This window comes from Orcinus orca, chromosome 17 (assembly GCF_937001465.1).
Source record: "Orcinus orca chromosome 17, mOrcOrc1.1, whole genome shotgun sequence".
Taxonomy (NCBI): Eukaryota; Metazoa; Chordata; class Mammalia; order Artiodactyla; family Delphinidae; genus Orcinus; species Orcinus orca.
In genome coordinates this window covers 27664893-27687158 of record NC_064575.1, presented here as the reverse complement: position 1 = coordinate 27687158, position 22266 = coordinate 27664893, and the positions used below count along the sequence as shown (strand labels likewise).

Below are 22266 nucleotides of genomic sequence, written 5' to 3'. Positions count from 1 at the left end.
GAATGTTGTTGTGTTTAATGTTGTCCCAGAGGTCTCTTAGGCTGTCTTCATTTCTTTTCATTCTTTCTTTCTTTATTCTGTTCTGCAGCAGTGAATTCCACCATTTTGTCTTCCAGGTCACTTATCCATTCTTCTGCCTCAGTTATTCTGCTATCAATTCCTTTTAGTGTATTTTTCATTTTGTTATTGTATTGTTCATCTCTGTTTGCTTGTTCTTTAATTCTTCTAGATCTTTGTTAAACATTTCTTTCATCTTCTCGATCTTTTCCTCCATTCTTTTTCCGAGGTCCTGTATCATCTTCACTATCATTATTCTGAATTCTTTTTCTGGAAGGTTGCCTATCTCACTTCATTTGGTTGTTTTTCTGGGGTTTTATCTTGTTCTTTCATCTGATAAATAGCCCTCTGCCTTTTTATCTTGTCTATCTTTCTGTGAATGTGGTTTTTGTTTCACAAGCTGCAGGATTGTAGTTCATCTTGCTTCTGCTGTCTGCTCTTTGGTGGATGAAGCTATCTAAGAGGCTTGTGTAATTTTCCTGATGGGAGGGACTGGTAGTGGGTACAGCTGGCTGTTGTTCTGTTGGTCAAAGCTCAGTAAAACTTTAATCCTTTTGTCTGCTGATTGGTGGGGCTGGGTTTCCTCTCTGTTCATTGTTTGGCCTGAGACAACCCAACACTGGAGCCTACAGGGGCTAATGGTGGACTCTGGGTGGGCTCACTCCAAGGGCACTTCCCAGTACTTCTGCTGCCAGTGTCCTTGTCCTCACGGTGAGACAAAGCCAGCCCCCACCTCTGCAGGAGACTCACCAACCCTTGCAGGTAGGTCTGCTGCAGTTTCCTATGGGGTCACTGCTCTTTCCCTTGGGTCCCAATCACATACTACTTTGTGTGTGCCCTCCAAGAGTGGAGTCTCTGTTTCCCACATTCCTGTTAAAGTCCTGTAATCAAATCCTGGTAGCCTTCAGAGTCTGATTCTCTAGGAATTCCTCCTCCTGTTGCCAAACCCCCATGTTCCAAAGCCTGACGTGGGGCTCAGAACATTCACTCCAGTTGGTGGACTTCTGTGGTGTAAGTGTTCTCCAGTTTGTGAGTCACCTACCCAGCAGTTATGGGATTTGATTTTATTGTGATTGTGCCCCTCCTACCATCTCATTGTGGCTTGTCCTTTGTCTTTGGATGTGGGATATCATTTTTGGTGAGTTCCAGTGTCTTCCTGTCAATGATTGTTCAGCAGTTAGTTGTGATTTGGGTGTTTTTGCAAGAAGGAGTGAGAGCACGTCCTTCTACTCTGCCATTTTGAAACAAGTTGAGTTCTTGATAGCCTTTTTGGTGGAAGAAATATGATTTCCTTCTTTATTCCCATAGCAAAAATCTCATTAGTGGTCAATCAATAAATATTTACTAATAGATTTATTCAGAAATGAGTATGGTAACAGTTTAATAGTGTATGTATAATGCGTCAATATAGAGTTCAATTTTAAATATATTCAAGTCTTAATTGATAGGCACTAATGAAATATATAGGCATAGATTATTATAGAATCACAGATTTCTAGCCCTGGTTTGCTTCTTATAAATTATGAAGTCCAAGTACATGAGGAAATCAGTCTTCTCTAAGGCACTAAGCTACTTGAGAAAAAGAACCATTTACTTAAACATTTCATTTTACACATAAAGCAATAGTTTTAGTTATCTGTACAATTTTTGTAGCATCTGATTCACACAGTAGGCACCTGAACGTTAGTTGAATGGATTGCTTAATGGAAATCGATTTCACTAACTGGATATTTAGATCTAGGCAATATATGGAGCAGCTTCCCGCATGCTCCACAAGGGGTGCCGCCACTTATGGCTGTCCCATTATCACATTTTGCTGGATCTCCTTTGCTTCAGATACAAGTCTTGTTTCCCATTCATTTCAGATTTTCTTTGAGCAGCTGACTGAGCACGTGGATGCCAGTTCTTCCTTTTGGTTGCTACTGTATGTGCTAAAGACCTAATTATACTGTATCCTTGCCGAATCTGTAATCATACCCACTCTTCAAAAAGAGAAGATTTGTGTTTTTAATTTCCTTTTCAGGAACCAAGGATGATTTTGTTCATGTGGTCTGGAAAAGAGAAAATAGTAGACACCAGAACAGGGAATTTTCTCTTGGCCAATCACTGGGAGGGACTCCCCTGTCTCCATTTAGACTGCAGGGACTGAGTACTACACTCACCCTCACTAACTGTTTTCCAAGTTTTAGAAATGAAATGAGATACTAGAGATAGTATCCTTACCTCCAATTAGCTAAACCCCCAATTATAATGCTGGAGTTGAGGGAGAAAACCTGAGAACATTCAGGCAGAAATAGTTCTGATCAGTTACTTTCTGTGTGTTTAGAACATAAACCAAACACCATGGTTTGGTTTTGTTCCCTTGGTTGCATGCTCAACCGTTGCTCTTTCAGACATGGTGTTCCTGGAACACAGACTCACTCAGAGGAAAGATCAAACAAAATGGATTTTAGAAATTTCTGACCTAACCTTACTATTTTGTAGATAAGAAAGTTGAGACTCAGAGAAGTTATGTTTAAGGTGAATCGATTGGATTGGATAGTGACAGATCTGGGACTAAAATGGGCCTTGCTATCTCTTTCATGCCAGCTGACTTTTCATAGCTGTCTTACCCTTGTACTTCTATCTGATATTTGGAGTGATTTCATGCACATGTAGATGAGCTATCTTACATCTGAGCCTCTCAGTTCCTTGAATTCTTCATATGCAGTGACTTTTCTTATGATCCCACTTCCATCCCCCCCTCCCATGGATTTTCTCATCACCTGTCACTCCTCTGAAATATCTCAGTCTCTGAGTACAACAATTGCTTTTCTCTTATTCATTTCCTTTCCTTTCCTCTGGTCCTTAATGGTATAAGGATTTCTATTCCCTTCGTGCCTCTGTTTTCTCCTTCTCAGCCCCCTTCTATGTTCCCCTCCTTCCCTGATCAACAGTGGTTCTCAAAGAGAACCCCAGACTGGCTGCATCAGCATGACTTGGGAACCCATTAGAAACGTGAATTCCCAGACACACTCAGCATACTGAATCCGAAACTCTTGGAATGAGACAGCAATATGTGTTTTAACCATCTGGAATGGGAATTAACAAACTCCAGGTTATTCTGATGCACCTTAAAGTTTGCAAACTACTACTCTTTAATTCTTGGTCTCTAGCCTCAGCTGGCTGTGGACACTAACCGTCAATCTTTATGTTTTCCAAATTAGTGATGTTCTATGTTTTCCATACTCGCTTCTTCAAATCTTCTCCTTTCTCCTTAAATATGTGACAATGCCAATCTCTCCTCACTCTCCAGAGATTATCACCCTCTGACTTACAGTTCATGCTTGAATTCCCTCAAGCACCTGCCACCAAATCCTCAGGCTTACTACAGTTTGTTGCAATGAAAGAGTGTCCCTCTTCACGTCGAAGGTCAGCCTATACATAAAACTGTGTCCTAAATCCCTTTCCCGTCAGCACTGGGGACTTTCTTTCTCCTCAGCAAGTTCTCTCTCTCTCTCTCCTGGCATCTTCCACCCAATTTCAATTTAAATTCATGCACTTAGGGATTTTGATTCTAAGTGTGATAAAAGCACTGTAGGGTTTTAAGCAAGGGAGTAGCATTATCTGGTATACAGTTTAAAAAGATTTTTATCCCTTTATGTGGAGAATGGATTGAATGGGCTGAAGCAAAAAAGTCAGTTTAGCTGTAGTGGAGATGTAACTAGCTTTGGGCTATGATTTGGAGGTAGAATGTATGGGGGAAGGTGGAGCGAATCAAAGGTAATCGTCGTCTTTTTGGTTTTTAACAACTGTGTGGATAATGATGCTGTTTACCAGAAAGAGGAAGGCTGGAAAATAATAAGATGGCTGGAAATAATCAAGAATGTTTCTGGCATGTTAGGTTTCAATTGTTTATTGAACATTTATGAGGAGAGAGGCATCTACTTGAGATTAGAATTCCAGGAAGAGATGAAAAGTAGAAATATAGATTTAGGAATCTTTGGCCTATAAATAATACTCAAAGCTCTGGTGTTTGATGAAGTTACCTTGTGAAAGTGTGTATAAAGAGAAGGTGGCCCATGACAAAGTCCTGGGCTATTCCATTATTTAGTGGGAATATGGAGGGAAAGTTTCTAGCACGGGTGAATGAGAATGAACAACTAGTATTCTGAGAAATTCTCCTAAGCAGTTTTCAGCCAAATTCTGCTGACAGGTTAATTAAAATAAGAACGGAGAGGCAACCATTGGTAATGGCAACATGGAGGCCTCCAGAGATCTCAACAAAAGCAGTCACAATGAGACGGTGACAGCAAAAGTCTGATTAGAATGGCTTGGGGAACTTATGTTGTTGGATTAAAGTCCTGCCTAAGGAGAAGCTGAGAAACTTGTTAGTCTTTCATTCTAGTTCCTGCTCAACAGACTCTAGATCTAAAAATAGGTACTCAAGTCCTTCAAACTGATACAGACTTTTGTAAAAATAAGGGTGGTTGTTAAAGGCTCATATCTGAAAAGTTTAAATAAAGGTACCATGCAATTTAAACAGCTGGAATGTTAAAAATCAATATAGAATTCCATAAATGAAACTAGGGATAGGTTAGTTACCATGCCAAAATAACAACCACGACAAAATCAGTTAAATAACAGTAGGTATTAAAACAAATTGGAATCTGATATTACCTAGGATAAGTCAAGTTTAATGCAATCAGTCCATAGATACTTGAGAGCTGGCAACACACACACACATACACACACATTTGCCTTATTCTTATTAGTCAGTCCCTTTAAGATAGTATATTTAATTTCATGGCTGATAAAATATGAGGAGTAGCATTCTCATCAGCATATATTTACCAAGTCCCTGGTGTGTTTATACAGGAAAGAACATCTGGAAATGACCAGTATAATGATTACAACATTGGGGAAAACAAAACATGTAAAGAATCAAGTCTCAGTCAAATCCGCAACTCATAAAAACTGGTTATCAAGCAGCACAGGCACTGAAGATGATAAACTGGCTATACACTGAAGGATCATCATAGTGAGCAGAGTGTAAAAAGGGCTGTTGGCCTTATAACTAATATAATTATCATCAGTGAGTGACACTACTAAATAAGAGGGGAACCATGTATCGTCCAGTAAATTGTTGTTTTGTTACCAGGATATTATACCCACGTACAGTTCATGTGTAACTGCACAAACACAAGATTCCTTTCATGATGAAGCATTTGAGAAAGAGAATCTTTCATATGAGGCTGTAAATATACCTAATCTCATATATAATATTCCTGTTCATTCATTTATTCCCTCATATTTTAAATTAGCAAAAATATATTGAGCACTTATTATGTGCAAAGCACTGCCTGAGTTTGCCTTAAATATGTGCATGTAAGAAAGAAATAAGCCCCCAATAATTAATCTATATTTTAGAATGAATGAGTCGCTGACATGCTGGTACTATTACCAAAGGGTGTGGACACCAAATGTTTAGTTCCTACCAGCTCATGACCCCCATCTTCATCGAAGTCCTCCTCTATCCCATCAGTCATCTCTTCTCCATCGGCATCTGGCCCTCCTTCAGCAGGCTCCTCTGTAGAGTGATCTGCATTCTCTGACACACATTCATCTTGGATCAGCTCTATACTCTCTTCCAATTTCTTCTTCTGAGCTTCTGGTGGAGGGGGGAAAAAGCAAATGACTACTACTTTGGGTTGCTCATGAGCCATTTGGATAAACCATGAAAAAACAGTCTATGAATGGGTAAACTCTGTACTATTGTGTGAGGAAGATAAAGTAAATTATGTTAAGGTTGAATTTATTCAGTCATGTAACTTATGTTCATATCTCTGTGTATTTACATGTAAGCATATTATTTTTTAACAGAATTAGCAAAAAAATTGGGGAATGCCGATGGTACTTGTATATAAGGAAACAAAGATTTACATAAACAGATTGATCTTTCTGGTTATATATAGTTCTTTCTGATAAGGATGTCCTCTCTAAGGAGAAAATACAGCAAAAAAAAAAAAAAAGAAAATCAGATAAAACATAGAATGTGTTCACTCAAGGAAGGAGGATGAAGAATGCTCTCACTGACAAGTTCAAACTTAAGTGAAGAAGACAAAAACTGAGGAAAAAAGTACAAAAGCAGATATGTTGGCCGTCAACAACATGTTCATGTGAACAATCCTTTGATATTTTACTCTAAATTCTGTTGGTAGATGTGGTTAACCACAAGGGTTAAGAATAAAATTCTGGTGTAAGAGAGCCCGTGTTCAATGTCGAGCTTCATCATTTACAAGCTTTGCGACGCTGAAATGATAAACCCTCCTTGTGCCTCAGTTTTCTCATCCACGCAATCAGGATAGAGAGATTTTAACTTTCAGGACCTGGAGTAGTAAATCAAAGTGTTTAGTTTAGTGATTTGCAAATAGTAAGTGCTCAACAAATGAAGCTACATTCTACATTAATGGAATTCCCTCTAATGCCAGGGTGTGTGCATTTCGTTCACAGAAATGTGCCCAAATGGGAATTATGCTGACAACATAATAATTATTTCCCCTAGTGGTTGGTTTTCTTCTCTTGTGAAAATACCAAGAAGCACTGGGTATTGAATAAATGAGATTATCTTATGTACCTCCTTCTCTTATTGCCATGTGTACATGACTATGTCAAAAGCTATGTGCTTTTCACACTCATTTTGATTATTATTATTTTATCAGATGATTATCCCATTATTCGAGTTTTAAAAGATGTTGCACTTTGAGTTTATTTATTTATATTTTACAGCAATAAGGAAAGTTTACAGAGACAAAATATTTTGGGGTATTCATTCTTGGTAGTTTTTGTAATGTGAGTTAAAAGGAAAATAAGCATTGTTATATACATTTTGACTCAGCACAAATCTTTTCAAACATAACTAATATGTAAATCAATAAATGGATAAACATTATGTATAAGTAAGAAGATATCCTCTCCTATAAATTGTTTAAAATTGTAGTAATAGTTACTTATATAAATACAGGCATAACTCCAAGGAGATATTGCGGGTTCAGGGTTCAGTTCCAGACCAGTTTTTTTCTGTTCTTTGCTGTACACCTGAAACTAACACAATATTGTAAATCAACTATATTTTAATTAAAAAAAAAAGCTGTGATGGGCAGACTAGTGAGAGCACTGAAAAGTTTGGAATCCTCTGATATTAATCATGCCTTATGCTCCACCTTGTTGCCTCTGTATCGCTGATCCTGGAAGACACATGGATTTGGCTACTGTAGTGTGATCTTCCACTCTTTCTCCTAAAAGAGGTTTTTGTACTTATCACGTGACCCCCTCACTTCTAGCTGCTCTGGGTCACTATGTTGTTGGTTCAAATGCCCTGACTCTCAAGTCCTGGTGTTGGTATTTTAAGAAAGAAAAAGGAATGAAGGTCTGGGATTGGATAATTATTATTCTATAAAACATGTCCCTAATATTACAACTTTTCCTAAAGTCAAACTTTCTCAATTTTAAGTCATTGTGTTTATTCTTTTGTTAATAACACACAAATGGGCTTCTGGTTAAAATTCACATTATATTGGAAATTCATTTGGTCTGGCATATCTATTTCTTCTCTAATGACTTCAGAAATATATGTTCTCTAAGAACCGTCACTTTTTGATGTTGAAAGTTATATTGTTTCTTTTTTTTTTTTTTTCTCTAGAAAATCTCTGGTCCAAAAGGTGTAATGGATTTTCAGAGAATATATGTAGGACCAGATCTCGGAGTTGTATAGTCCTCATTTGGCTTTGTGTAACAATTTGATTCAGTTATCTTTGGAATCCAAGTTGACTTTCTTGATCTTCTTAGTTGAATACAATCCCTCCTCTTTTCATCAACCAAAATGTGTATCAGATAGTTCTGTTGTTGTCTTCTCCTTTTCTCATTAGTGTTTAAGCTTTCTTGAAACTTGAGCTATTGCCTCAAAAGGTCATTATCACACTCTAAGGGGATAATAAAGATATCAATCTTTTATAAAGTGAAAAGTGCAATAGTAGTCAGTTATCAAGAAATATTTTGATGTTCTCTGTACCCTTCATTGAATGCCTTATACAGAGAAGAGATAAGGTATTAGAGAGAATATAAGATTTGAGATCCACACTTTTGCTAATTACTAGTTCTATTAACTGTAATTTTCTTTTCTAAAAGATGAGCATAAAGATGATATCTTTCAGAAGGCTACAGTATGCTCAAATGAGGAAAAAGAGGTGAATGCATTTTTTAAACTATAAAGGGCACAAAAACATGTTCTCTTAAGAGGTTCTAAATAGTTCTTGAGTTGAATCTATATTGATTACTTGATTGCTATAGATAAGTTGTCCATATCAAAATAATTCATCACTACTGATCATTAAGAATCATATATTACAAAGACAATTTTGGCTTTGATGTGGTCCCTTAATTTCTGTTTAGACAGACATAGTGTTTTTTTTTTGTGGTACGCGGGCCCCTCACCGCTCCGGCCTCTCCCGCCGCAGAGCACAGGCTCCAGACGCGCAGGCCCAGCGGCCATGGCTCCCGGGCCCAGCCGCCCCGCGGCATGTGGGATCTTCCCGGACCGGGGCACAAACCCGTGTCCCCTGCATCAGCAGGCGGACTCTCAACCACTGCGCCACCAGGGAAGCCCAGACATAGTGTTTTAAGTTACTCTGTTTTGTGTATTAATATACAACATACCTGTAATTCCTCTGATGACCTATTTCAAAGGCAGTTGTGTATTAATATAGTTCATTGCAAAAACATCCTATAACATCCTCATTCATCCATTCATTAATTAGAAAGCTAGCTGCATGGAAGACATTATCTGGGTTGAGGAAAAAAGCTTAATTATAATGGCAATTGATTCATAGGAGTTTAACAGAAATACACTCAGTCTGTGCTTTAGTAATGTGGCCACCATAGATTTTTGTCATTATCTCAATGGGAAATGTTATAATCACTAAGCAGTGATAGGTTTCATGAAAAAAAAATCACACATGAAAGCATATCTTGTTTATAAAACTGTTGGTTCACAGTTTACCAAGCAGTTTTGATCCAGTTATTATCTTGTTGAAATAGAAAGAAACAAAGCAACTTGTTCTATTTTTATGAATAATTATCTAATTCTACTTCTATTAGAAATGAGTAGTTTATTAGTAGTTAGTTTTTTAGTTTATTCTTAACTTCATAACAGTCTCTTTATCTGCATAATTCTTTTTCTACTTCTCACTTTTACTTTTTATTGTGAGTGCATGTGTGCGTGCACACGCACGCATGCATTTGTGTCTCTACTACTGAAGCTTCTTTGGGGCAGAAAACTTTTTATACGTTTTTGTATCCCTGGTGGCTCAGAGGCTTACATGTAAATTAAATATTTGTTGAATATATTCATGAATTTTTGTGAAACTAAAAAAACAAAAATAAATGTCTGGGTATCAAATTCTTTTCATAGAGTCACAGTGATTTTTGAATTTGGCACCATGGTAGCAAAAATACAAATTCAAAGAAACTAAAAGAAACCTCCTTGAAACATTCTACACAAGAGCCCCGCACCACTAAGGCAAAATCAATCGTGAGGTATGAGAATTTCTGAAAGGAAAATTGTTCATGTTTATAACTGACAAGTCTCCAGGAGAAAAATAAACTATGAAGTCTTCAGGTGCTTGCAGGAGGAGGACTGCCTTTGAACAGTGGCATTATTTTGAGTCTTTGTTGACTTTTTAAGTCAGAGTGAGGGGCAACCACAACATTTCTTTTGTGAGAAAAGTGCGTTAGTTTTAGATTTTTTTTTTTTTTTTTTTTTGCGGTACGCGGGTCTCTCACAGTTGTGGCCTCTCTCGCTGCGGAGCACAGGCTAGGGACGTGCAGGCCCAGCGGCCATGGCTCAGGGGTCTAGCCGCTCCGCGGCATGTGAGATCCTCCTGGACCGGGGCACGAACCCATGTCCCCTGCATCGGCAGGCGGACTCTCAACCACTGCGCCTCCAGGGAAGCCCCAGGGGAGTGTTTTGAATCTCTTCAGGAACCAGACAATTTTTTTTTGAGGTTTTAATTATTTTAAATTAAAAATTATTTTTACTGAAATATAGTTGGTTTATAATGTTGTGTTAATTACTTCTGTGCAGCAAAATTATTCAATTATATATACATTCTATTTGTAACTATTCTTTTTCGTTATGGTTTATCATAGGATATTGAGCATAGTTCTCTGTGTTATACTGTAGGACCTTGTGTTATCCATCCTATATATAAAAGCCTACATCTGCTAACTCCAGCCTCCCACTCCATCCCTTCCCCAACCCCCACCCCCTTGGCAACCACCAGTCTGTTCTCTATGTCCATGGTTCTGTTTCCATTTCCTAGATAGGTTCGTTTGTGTCATATTTTAGATTCCATGTATAAGTGATATCATATGGTATTTATCTTTCTCTTTCTGACTTCACTTAGTATGAGAATCTCTAGTTGCATCCATGTTGCTGTAAATGGCATTATTTCATTCTTTTTAATGGCTGAGTAGTATTCCATTGTATATATGTACCACATCTTCTTTATCCATTCATCTGTTGATTGCCATTTATGTTGTTTCCATGTCTTGGCTATTGCGAATAGTGCTGCTATGAACATAGCGGTACATATATCTCTCTGAAATATAGTTTTGTCTGATGTATGCCCAGGAGTGGGATTGCTGGATAATATGGTAATTCTATTTTTAGTTTTCTGAAGAACTTCCATACTGTTTTCCACAGTGGCTGCACCAACTTACATTCCCACCAACGTGTAGGAGGGAAGAACCAGACAATATTAAATTCAAGAATGAAGAAATTTGCTTAGTTAAAAGCACATGTTCAAACTAAACAATGGCTATCAAAGGAAATGAAGTGCAAGTGACAGGTAAATACTTCTGTTTAAAGGAAAATGCCTCAGGCTTTAAAAAGCCCTAAAAGGAAAGAATTTGATATAAAATTTCAATCCTCATATTCAAATATTTTTCTCTGTACCTCTCATTTCTATTTCATCATGTATATATGATTTAGAAGGCAAGTTAGAATTGTTGGGATTTATGTTCAAAGCATTTTTATTAAATTCACTTTGCTGTAGAGCTATTATCATTAATATAACTTTGAAAATTGGTTGAGTTGGCAATTAAGTTTTTTGACATACTGGCTTAATTGCTAGCTAATTGCTAGCTGTATTGTACTTAGCAGATGGTTAGAAAGGATGTTGATATAAAAACAGTCACATTATTCATCAGAGCCATCTAGTAGCCTCAAACTATTGTTTTCACATTGCAGTATAAACTGTATTGTTTTAAAAAATTCTACAATACCTGTGTATAATATGAATTTAACTCAATGATTCCAGTAAATGCCATTTAGAAAGATGCACTTATTATGGCTGGTGTCACTAACAATGACATAAATGAGCATCGGGAAAGGTATGCAGGAAGAATGCCTTTAGATTAACATACCAGTTACATAAGTACACTCCTGGTGAAAAAGACCTCAAAGTTGTTCACAAGAAGTATCCTCGATAGTTGAGGTGACCATAGATTCAATATAAATCACTTAAAAAATTACTGAGATATTGTGTTTATTTAAATCTCACAATAATTTTAAGGAATAGACATTATTTTACCCATTTTATAAATTTTATAATGACTTTTCCAAATTTTATGCAGGTAGTAAGTTCTGGGACTAGGTCTCTAGTAGGATGTGAACCTAGTTCTGTTTGATTCCCAAGTCTGGGGCCTCGGATGTTTTAGTAGTGTAAATCTATTTGCCCCAAGGTAGATGAATTAGGGAGGAATTAGAAGTGTAAAGAACAGCTAAAAGTTCTTAAAAAAAATAAGGTGACTGCAATTGAGCGGGCTTGAGTATCAGCAGTACCACTGAGAAAATAGAAGGGATGGAGTAAAAAGATGCCAAAAGCCAGATTTTGCAATACTGGCTATAGTAGGAATGGAAGATGATATCAAGGTTGGCAATGTGATTGACAGGATTTATGTAATGGTGATGTGACAGAGGCAGGGTGCAGAGAGAAGAGTATATTTAGAGGAGAAAGAGTTCAATTTTTAAAGACTACGATTGAGTTGTTACTAAGAAAGCCTTAACGTTCCCATCAGCTTGACTGCACTTTTGACAGACTCCATTCTGATTATGGGCCCTGACCTCCTTTTTCTTACAGCATTTACTTTAGAAACCTTGCGCCTGTAAATTCTATGCCCCTTTGAGTTGTACATCTTCTATAACCAGGCATGTCTTTTCAAGACCTGGAGGCTCCCCCTTTGACATGTAATCATCAGAAAAAGATAGGACTCCTGGCTCCCAGTCTCTCTGGGCCAGTAGGAGCCTAACTTCCATAGAGTCAATCAGCAAACATGGATGGCCTCATCATATTGATCAACCTCCCTACTAACATCCTCTAACACTTTTCAGTCAGCTCACTCTTGCATTTAAAAACCCTCCTACCTTTTGTTTTGGTAGAGCTGAGTTCAGTTTCCATCCCCTATTACAATAGTTTTGACCTCTATTACAGTAGTCTTGAATGAAGTCTTCCTTGCCATTTTTAACAAGTGTCCAGTGACACTTATCTGAGGGATGGCCACTGGAGCTCTCTAGGAAGCAGTTGGAAAAGTTTTGATCCATTTGCTAGAGACAACTCAATCTCTTTTTTCCCCTGTAAATTGAGCTCCTTTAAAACATTTGATTTTTGTAGTTAAATATTTCTACAAGACTTTTTAATGAAAAACAGTAGTTTTCTCTTCCCATTTGCTTACCATTTCCAGCTCTTTAAGGGTTTTATACTCACTTAGCTGATTCTTTTAAATATGTGCCCTTATATTTCCAAATAGCATGTTTATATTGCTACTTCTTGATTAGTTTTATACACTATCTATTAACATCACCCTTGGGAAGCTGAGGATTCAGCTTACTTCCCATCCCCACTTACTTCCCATTTCCCTCAAGTGTTATATTGTAAATTGTATTAGATCAGTTTTCGGTTTTTACATAAATTTAAAAATGTAAATGCATTGGGCAGCTAACTTGTTAGTATATAATGAATAATTTGTTCTTTCCCAAACAATATTTTACTTTCTTTGGAATTAAAAATTGCCTTAGGTTGTTTGTTTTAAATTTGGTACTTGTACTAAGTACATGTACTCCTTCTATATGCTTAAACAAACTTACCTGTCCCTCCATCAGATGTGTAACTCTCATCTCAACCAATTCACTTCCCCAACTATTAGCCACTGAATCCATTTCATCTTCTTGAAAAAGTCTCTCCCAGAACGTTTGAGCAGGTCTGATCTGTACTCATTATTTTCCAGGTCTCTTTCACAGCTCATATGCTAGAATCTTCTTTATCATTATCCTGAGGATTCCCTTTGCCTTTGGATTCCCTGCTTTGGGAAAGTCATGTTATTCTGTTTCTTGGTTTAACTCCTTGTTTTGGTGAAGTATATCTTTAGTAATTATCAGAGAAAGGGTGAATTGGAGGTAAGTTTTTTAAGCCTTATACATCTGAAAATATCTTCAATCTACCCTCACTTTTTAATAGTTTGGGAATTAGGTATAGAATTGTAGGTTGCAAGAGGATGTTTTCATTGCCTTCTAGCTTTTAGTGTGGCTGCTGAAAGGCCCATTGACATTCTGATTTGTTTCCTTATATAAAAACTGTTCTCTCTCTTTTCCTCTCTGTCTCTCTGGAAGCCTGTAGGATTTTCTCTTTGCCCCCATGTTATGAAATATCAAAGTTTTATGCTTTGAAGCACATCTGTTTTCATGCCCTGTTTCAGGTACTCAGTGGATCCTTTCAATCTGGTTAACTATGTTCTTCAGTTTTGGTGATTTTTTCCCCCCAAAAAATTGTTTTTGGATGTTCCTTCTCTTTCTTTCTGAAACCCTGTTTTTCAGATAGTCATCCAGTAACTTTCATATCCTTCCCTTCTGATTTTCCACATGAATTTTCTTCTGTATTGTCTGGGAGAGTTTCCCCAATTTTGTCTTTCAATACTGTTTATTTGTGCTATCCTATGTTAATTTCTAAAAGCTCTTTTATCTGACCTTTAAATACTGAGTTTTAGTCTTGTGTTCTTATTTCATGAATGCAATACCTTCCCTTTCTTTCTTAGGGTATTAATCAGTGGTTTGTTATTTTTTATTATTTTTTTTATTTTGAAGTTTTATTCTTCCTGCACAATCTGTTTCCTCCAATTTTTAATTATTTTTCTCTTCTTTTTTTTGGTATTTGATTTTTACATTAAATGTTTTCTGCCATCTGGTGAACCTTGTCTCTTCGTATTAACAGTGGGGTATTAAAATGTGGATGAGAAGTTTTGTAAGTATAAGGGGATATCATTTCTGCAGGGTGATCCTGTTGACTATTTCTTTGGGTGGCATCCATGCCAACATCTTTAAAACTTTTCTCTTCAGCTACTCATATTCCCAAATAAAACCTCTCCTAGTGTCTTTCCAGTAGTCTGGCAGCTGAAGGGGAGAAGAATGCTTGGAATTTCTGTAGTAATTGTGTAAACTTCTGCTTTTCTCCCTGTTTTTAGCTGCTCTCAAATTTGTTTGTCTATTAGCCCTGAGATATGCTGTTTTAGCTTTTCTGGAGGAAACTTCTCAAGGCTTCTAGTGGGCCAGGGACAGTTGGGAATGGTAACACAGGAATCTGTTTCTTTAACAGACTTTCAGCCATTTATACCCTCTTTTCCAGAGGAATATAATGGCTTTGATTCTGAGACTTTTGGAGTTCTGTGGTTAAAACTGGACTTATTTCTAGGATGTGATAAGTCAGGTACACTTCTCCATCTGCTGTTTAGCTTCTAAAATTTTGTTCCCATTTTCTTTATGCCTAGGGATTTTCATTTTTTAAACCTGTCATTATTTTAATGCAGATTAAGGAGGGAGCAGAGCTCAATTCATGTGTTCAGTCCAACATCTGTAACCAGACACATCACCATTCTAATACAAAGTGTAAGATAGCAGTTAGGTATTCAGGACAGAACTAGTAACCATGTTATAGGTGGCAGCAGTCAGATCATCTGGAGCAATGTCTTCCATTCTGAGTACCACACTCTGTAGTTGACAAACTATACAGTGACTAGAGAAGAGAGATGACAATGTTTCAAGATGCAAAACTAAATGACATGAGAAGCAGCTGAAGAAATTACTGATATTTATCTAGAGAAAAGAAGACGTCAAAGATGCTTTGACCAAGATTTGAATGCAGCTAAGTTGAGCATCTATGGGCCAATTATGTTGACTCTATTCAAAAGTTTTGGAAGGATGAGAATACTACAGCTCTTTTATATATTTAATTGGCTGATACATCCACAAGGGATTAGATATTAAGCTTGGTTTTAGGGGACATAAAAAGAGTAACTGAACCAAGTGAAAGCAAAGTCCATTTTGTCTCCGTATAAAGAGAACTTACCATAGGCGTATGAGACACAAATATGATCAAGGACCAAGCAAGTAACATAAATGTGTGAATTGGCTGGATAAAGATATTAGCAAACTGAAAAGTGCATGTCATGTATAATATGGCAGCAGTATTGAAGGATTCCAATTTTTCAAAAGAAGTTATATATCTTGACATTTATCTGTAACATTCTAATTCTTGGACATTAATTTATTAAAAAATTTCTGTATCTTTTACCAAACATATAGGCAGGATGAAATTATCCTGATGGGACTGATGTGTGACATCTCTAGTGGTTAGGTCTAATGGATAGGGTAGGTTGGCTAATCTCATTGGAATTGTCCAAGTGAGTTTGGCTGGTCATATAGGAAGCACATCACTGAGAATAAAGTTGAATTAAAGAAGACCTAATTGCCTTTTCATATCACAGAGTCTTTGCCTGAAATTTGATTTTTTAAAAGATGTCATTGCTCATTGTACGATACTCAGTCTTTAGTTTTCCTTCTCACTCCTTTCACCCTTTATGGTCATTTTACATCACTGTGTAAACCACATATAAATTGTGGTCTTCATATGTGGCAATTTACGATTCTCTTTTAAAAGAATTATCTAGGAATGAGGCACAATTGTAGGCTAAATTGATATGCGTTATTTGTTGTTTTCAATAATCTATAGTCACCATATCCCAAAGTAATATTATTTGAATTATTCAAATAGGAAAAAAATAACATATGCAGGGTAGATTCATACTAATCATAATTTAAAAGTTGAAATATATGCTTGAGGCCATAGTCCCGTCCTCTACTTTATATTTGAGGGGCTTGAGACCTAGAAGAGTTAAATGACCTGCTAAATCGTGTTCAATGCATAGTACATGGTGTTGGAAAAGTCATAAAAGTTAGAGAAAACATGACCTTGTTCTGAGGAAGTTTACAACATCAAAGGAAGAGATAGGATGCCATGCAAACATCTATTAGCAGTAATTTAAGGTACAGAAAATCCAAAATTATGTCATTATACCTCGTTACAATTATTCCTGATAGCTTAGGAATTCACTTCAAATGAAAAAGAAAAAAAGTGATCCTATGAAACTTGAACTCAGGACAAGTTCCATGCTGTGTGGCTTTATTCTGTTTGTAAACCTCCATCTCCTTCCTGCCACTATTCTATGCTGGAAACTTTCATCATCAAATGACTAAGAGTAAACTGGGAATGAGAGATGTATAAAAGAGCAATAGTGAAGAATAAATGTTAACTACCGTATAATTGGCTTGCAACCAAATAAACATTAAAATGGGTGTCTCCTTAAAGTTAATAAGGAAGTACTGAGCAATTAAAAAGAATTTTAATGTATTTCTCTCCACTTTCCATAATGTAGTATTGACTCCATACAGCCCTGCTTTCTTTTCATAAAGAAAATATAGAAAATGATCATCTTATCTCCATAAATATGAATACTGTTCAGGAGAAATTACTACAAAACTGAAATTACAAATTAAATAATTCCACTTTCTTCCTGACATGTTCAAGTAAGAAAGACATAAATATCAAAGGCCTAAGCCTATCATTTTAAAAATAACTGTCTCATGACTGGGAAAGTTTAAGCATGTACAGAAATAAGATGACAGTCTTTCATGAAAAGAAAATGCAAGCTTTGAATTTTAGTGTCTTGTTTATAGATGATCTTCTAAGAAGATATGTGGAAGGTATTATTCATTGCAGGAAACTGGAAATTATAATATGATGGAATAAGGATCACATTTTTCTCGTTGAGGTGATTTATATTTAAATGAGTTCTCCATAATCCTTTAAACTGAAGTGCAAATTGGTTATCAAAGTCCTTTGCTGTAAGGGTTGTTTTACATAATAATGAATTTCACAGAAGTTCCTCAAAGGGAAATATTGATTTAGGCAACATCACAGGGTATTTCAATTCCAGCAACACTTTAGATTAGTGCCATAGACAGCATATAAAAAAACTTTCTAAAATCTAAATTTCTCTATTATGAAGTGTAGGCAGCATATTTTTCCTCAATAGAAAATATAACAGAAGTTTTTAATAAAAATGAGCCTATTTTATCTATTATTTATCTACCACTTCTAATGCACATTAACTTACCAAAAGTTAATGAGAATCTACCATGTGCTAGGTATATGGCTTATTGTTTTAGAAATAGGCTGCATGATAGTAGTAGGAAATATTCGTTTGCCTATATATGTTTATGTTACTAACAAAACCAAATAGCACCAATTATTGAGCCTTTACTCTATGTTAGTTACTGTACTATACAACTTACATGCGCTACTTTACTCATTTCTCACGTTGCCAGGTAGCCATTACTGTTCTCATTTTATAAATGAGAAAACTGAGGCTAAGAAGTTGTGAGGATTTAAACCACAGTATATTTCTGTCACCCATTATGCTGTAACACTACCTCACTGCTGGCTTCTTTTCAGTTTTGAACCCTGCATGCCTCATTACCAGAAGGTAAGCTCTAGTCATCTCCCCAGTGATACAGTCAACAAACAGGCAGGTTCCTCTTTGTTGTAACTCAGTGGCGCTAGATCCCAAGTGGTTCTCATCAGTTAGTTGTTACCCAGGTAGCCTCACTTCAGGGAAATCCTGGGACCAGCCCATGGGTGGAACCTGAGATTGTTCCAATGTTCCTATAACATTGGAAAGGGCAGTGCTTTCACTCACAAGATCTGGGTTTGAAACCTAGGTCTATCACAAACTATTTATGTGGTTATGGAAAAGTCAGTTTACCTCCTTGAACCTTCATTTTCTCCTCTGCAAAATGCAGAGGCCAGATTTGATCAATGGTTTTCAAAACTGTATTGTTTATTTTTGAAAAAGTGAAGCCCTTTTAGCAAATGAAGTCTTATGTTGAATCTCAACATATAAAACATATACAGGTAGAACTACACTGTTTGCAGCAAAGGCTGGGTTTGGAGGAGGCATGAGTTCATCTGCCTCCTGGGTGTTCTTCCAGCACTCATCTCATCTCCAAGGAGCCTGTGAGGCATCAAAGACCCTGCAGAATACAATTTGCAAATTATGAACTAGCTCATCTCTAAGTTTATGCCAGTTCTCATAGTGTATGATTTTAAAACTGTCTGTTGCCATATAAAAGGGTATTAGAGTTTTATTAGCATGGAATGAGGGTCAGGGAAGATAATTCAAAGGAGAGAGTACATTAAGTTAAAGAAGTAAGTCAAATGATGTGGCCTTGGGTGGCCAGGCATACCATTGATACTGAGATCCTGCAAATGGGTTCTGAAGTTTTGCAGAGTTGCAGCAATGCAAGAGTGAGGCTTTATAATCATGGTTTTTGAAATCTGTTAAATTTTGCTGCAGTTAATTTAATGAAATATGAATATAATTTTAGCCCAATAGAACATTTCATTAATTGATTTAATTTTCTTAAAGGTTACTTGATATTGAGATGTAAACTTTTAATTATGATCCAACTGTTACTTATTATTAGCATCAAAATACTTTTCCTTTTTTCCCTTCTTTTTAAAAATATGAATTTTAGGCAAATTGGCTCACCTTCTCTAAAAAGTTAAAAATCAGATTCCATCATTGCAAGTCTAAGCTTAAAGACTGTATTCATGTAAATGTACTAAACTCTATTAAACTCAGCCAGTATCCCTCTGGGCCTGTGCTGTCTCCGTGATTGACACTGTTTCAATGGTTTAATTCTGACATGTCTGTGGCCACAGATCTTTTTCACTTACCTGCCTCCGCCTTCTGCTGCTTCTCAATCTTCTCCAGGCGCCCTAACAAGGAGTCAATTTTAGTTTTGATCTGGGTTAATTCTTTCTTGATTGTCTGTAATTCATCTGATTTCACTGGAAAGGGGAAAAGGGAAAGAATGCAACAGAATGTCAAATGCACCACGACCCACTTAAGCACAACTCACAGACACCCCATGTTTTCTCAGGACTGTGTCACATTACATAGGATACTTTTCAATCTTATCTGTTTCTCATTGCTTCCAGTGATCTTGCAATACTGGATGACTTTGCCAATTACAAGCAGTGATTCCCAGCGATGTGAACATTTGATACTAAATCTTTTCACTGAAAGTTATGCAATGGGATAGAGGAATCTAGAAATGTTTTATACACTAACTAAAGATACTAAATTCAGTGCAAATGGTAGAGTAAATCTGTACTGTAAGACAGATTCAGATTGAGGAATGATTAAATCATGACAGGTATGCTTTGAGAACTATGATACTGCTTTGAGGACTATGTTGTAATGTATATTTCAGTGATATTTTTAATCCAGTTCCTTAGTGACTGATTGAAACCAAGACATAACATTTGTCCTCTAAAGAAGTGTCTTAAATGCTAGAGAACTCTCTCCAACTTGCTGTACTTTCGCTACTTTCTTTATTAAAAACTGCAGCAATGGGTTGTGTGTGTGCCTCTTTTTAAGCCCTGGGGCTTCGAAGGAAAGGAAATTCACTGAAGTCTCCACTGATATTTTCTACAGTCGTGGCTCCTTTTCCAGGTTTTGAGTGTTTAATGGGACTATCTAAAAATGGAACTAACACAAGGTTGACTACTTTTAATTTGGCAAATAAGGATGTTAAACACAACAAACATCCTACTATCAATGATAAGATAAGGTCAGTTTCCTATTTTAAGGACAATCCTTTCAATGAAGTATGTCGATGTTTATGAAAAATTCACTGCACTGTTCTTATTTTCTCATTTCTTTGAGAATCACTGGAAACTTTGTCATGAGCCCTCAATAATGAGATCAAAGATTTTTAAAGCTATAAATCTAGAAGAGCTAAACCTGTCTATGAGCATTCATTAGGTGAGTTTTTGGGTATCCATGTCTCAGCAGAGAGCTATGCTTCAATATCTGGGGTAAAGATCCTGATTTCAGTCTATTATTCTTTTCTGTCACTTTTCCTTTCAAGTTTATAATAAACTTGGCTTGGATATTCCTGAAGAAATTGAGTGTTTAGTTTGATTGATTCTTTAGTCTTCAGAGTTTTTTTCTAAGTAGTTAAAAACTAAAGGCAATATATGTTTGCTTGAAATAGAGGTAGTTGTCAACTAAGACATATGATATAATCTATATGATAAATTATGTATCAATATACACTAATTGCTCAAAGGAAGAATAGATTTTTTCCAATATAAACATGAAAAAACATTTTCTATTATAAAACCAGAAATTTTTCATAACAAGCAGATTTTTATTTATGTTACAAAGTAGTTAGCAAAATAAAAACTACAAGAATAAGCGATCCTGTAGAGAGTTCCTATTATGAAGAAACAGACTGAAAGTGGAACATGGTTTAAAATAGAAAATTGCTCCTATGGCAATTATTTCTAAGACATCAAAGTGCCATTGTTGAATCACAGCTATATTCGAAACATCATCTGTCACAATTGTAAATTGATTCAGCTTTGAAGAATGATTTTCATTTCCTTTGATGGAAGCATGTCATGTAGTTTTACTTAAACCTATCAAATTTAATAGAAAATATTTTACCTTAAAACATTAGATTTCAGTGCAGGAGAAATGGGACTGTGGCTGGAAACAAATGGGATATATTTTTTAGTAAGTGAAGTCACTCCTCAGCCCAGAAATGAGGTTGACTATCTCCTTAAAAAAACATAACTAAACAAATCACTAATACCCTATTTAGTAGAAACTATATTGAGACTTATGTAGAAATGTAGACACTGTGAAATGTCTTTTAAGTTCAGAGCGATATCATTATAAAATTTGGGGCTACTTAGTTAATGGGATTCAAGCTTAGATACAGCTAAGGATGTAATCCAGACATCCTATCTGCTCTTTCCTGGTCCCTCCCAGGGAATGTTGAATCAGTCTCCAGCCCTGTGCAAACTGCCCAGCTCCAATCTTGGAATGGTTAGCAGCAAATGATCATCATGGTCCTGGAAAACAAGGCTTAGGAATAGTCTTGCTTCTTGAGCAATTGTGAAAGTTGTTTCCTTACTGCATTCAGTGCTCTGCTTGGGAGAAGGCTGCCTGCTCACCTGGCCTAGTTGGTTGTAGCCCTGTTGCTCCCTCCTTCAGTTGTATTCATTTTCTATAGATGGAATATGGTGTTGTGCTGTTGTGTCTGGTTTCCAGATGATATTGCTGGTATGAGCCACCTCTGTGTCTGATATACTTCTCTTTCCAATCTTTTCTGACTTTTTCTACTTTTGGGGGGCTCCTGTTAACAAATTTTCCACTGCACCATGGATTAAGCTCCTGTCTGTTTTTACTTACTCTATCAAAATAGATGTATATTTTATAACTATAGATTTCCAAACCTAGAATTTTAAAAATCTTTGCAACTTGGATTTCTGATATTTTTTTTTGAAAATTAAAGTCAGTTCAGAGTTAAGGAGAGTCTTAGGTATAAAACATCCTTGTCCATTTTCTTTTTACATCTTTCTTTTCACATCTTTCTTTTCCTATCCATTTCCACTGCACTCTCAATTGGGCTTCTGCTTTTAGTTCACCCGGCCTCTTACATAGTGAACTCAGAGTAATATATATAAAAGTCATAAGTCCTCCCTACTGAAAACTTCCAGAATGTCCCCATTTCTATAGGAAAAAGACCAAAAGCACACATGCACCAACTCTTTAAACTGGTATTTAGGGTCTGCTCCAAAGTATATTTCCAGGTGTATATTCCATTTCTTATTAAAGCAAACTCTTCACTTGAACAGAACAGCTTAATGCTTAATCTAATAGTATATGGAACCAGATAGACTCTAGTTTGCATCTATGTCCATTGGA

At 36.4% G+C, this 22266-nt stretch overlaps 1 protein-coding gene across 6 annotated transcripts in view; it reads right to left on the bottom strand.

Annotated features, from left to right (window-relative positions):
- RALYL (RALY RNA binding protein like) overlaps positions 1–22266 on the bottom strand; it is an 834129-nt gene that overhangs the window by 56391 nt on the left and 755472 nt on the right. For 4 of the 6 annotated variants that reach the window (XM_004276159.3, XM_049700753.1, XM_049700754.1 and 1 more), the window contains 2 exons: positions 19221–19334; positions 5535–5707 (listed from right to left, as the gene is read on the bottom strand). In XM_004276159.3, the coding sequence (XP_004276207.1) occupies positions 5535–5707; positions 19221–19334 (287 nt within the window). The remainder of the gene's footprint in view (positions 1–5534; positions 5708–19220; positions 19335–22266) is intronic. The other 2 variants (XM_033439829.2, XM_049700755.1) reach the window with 1 other exon arrangement.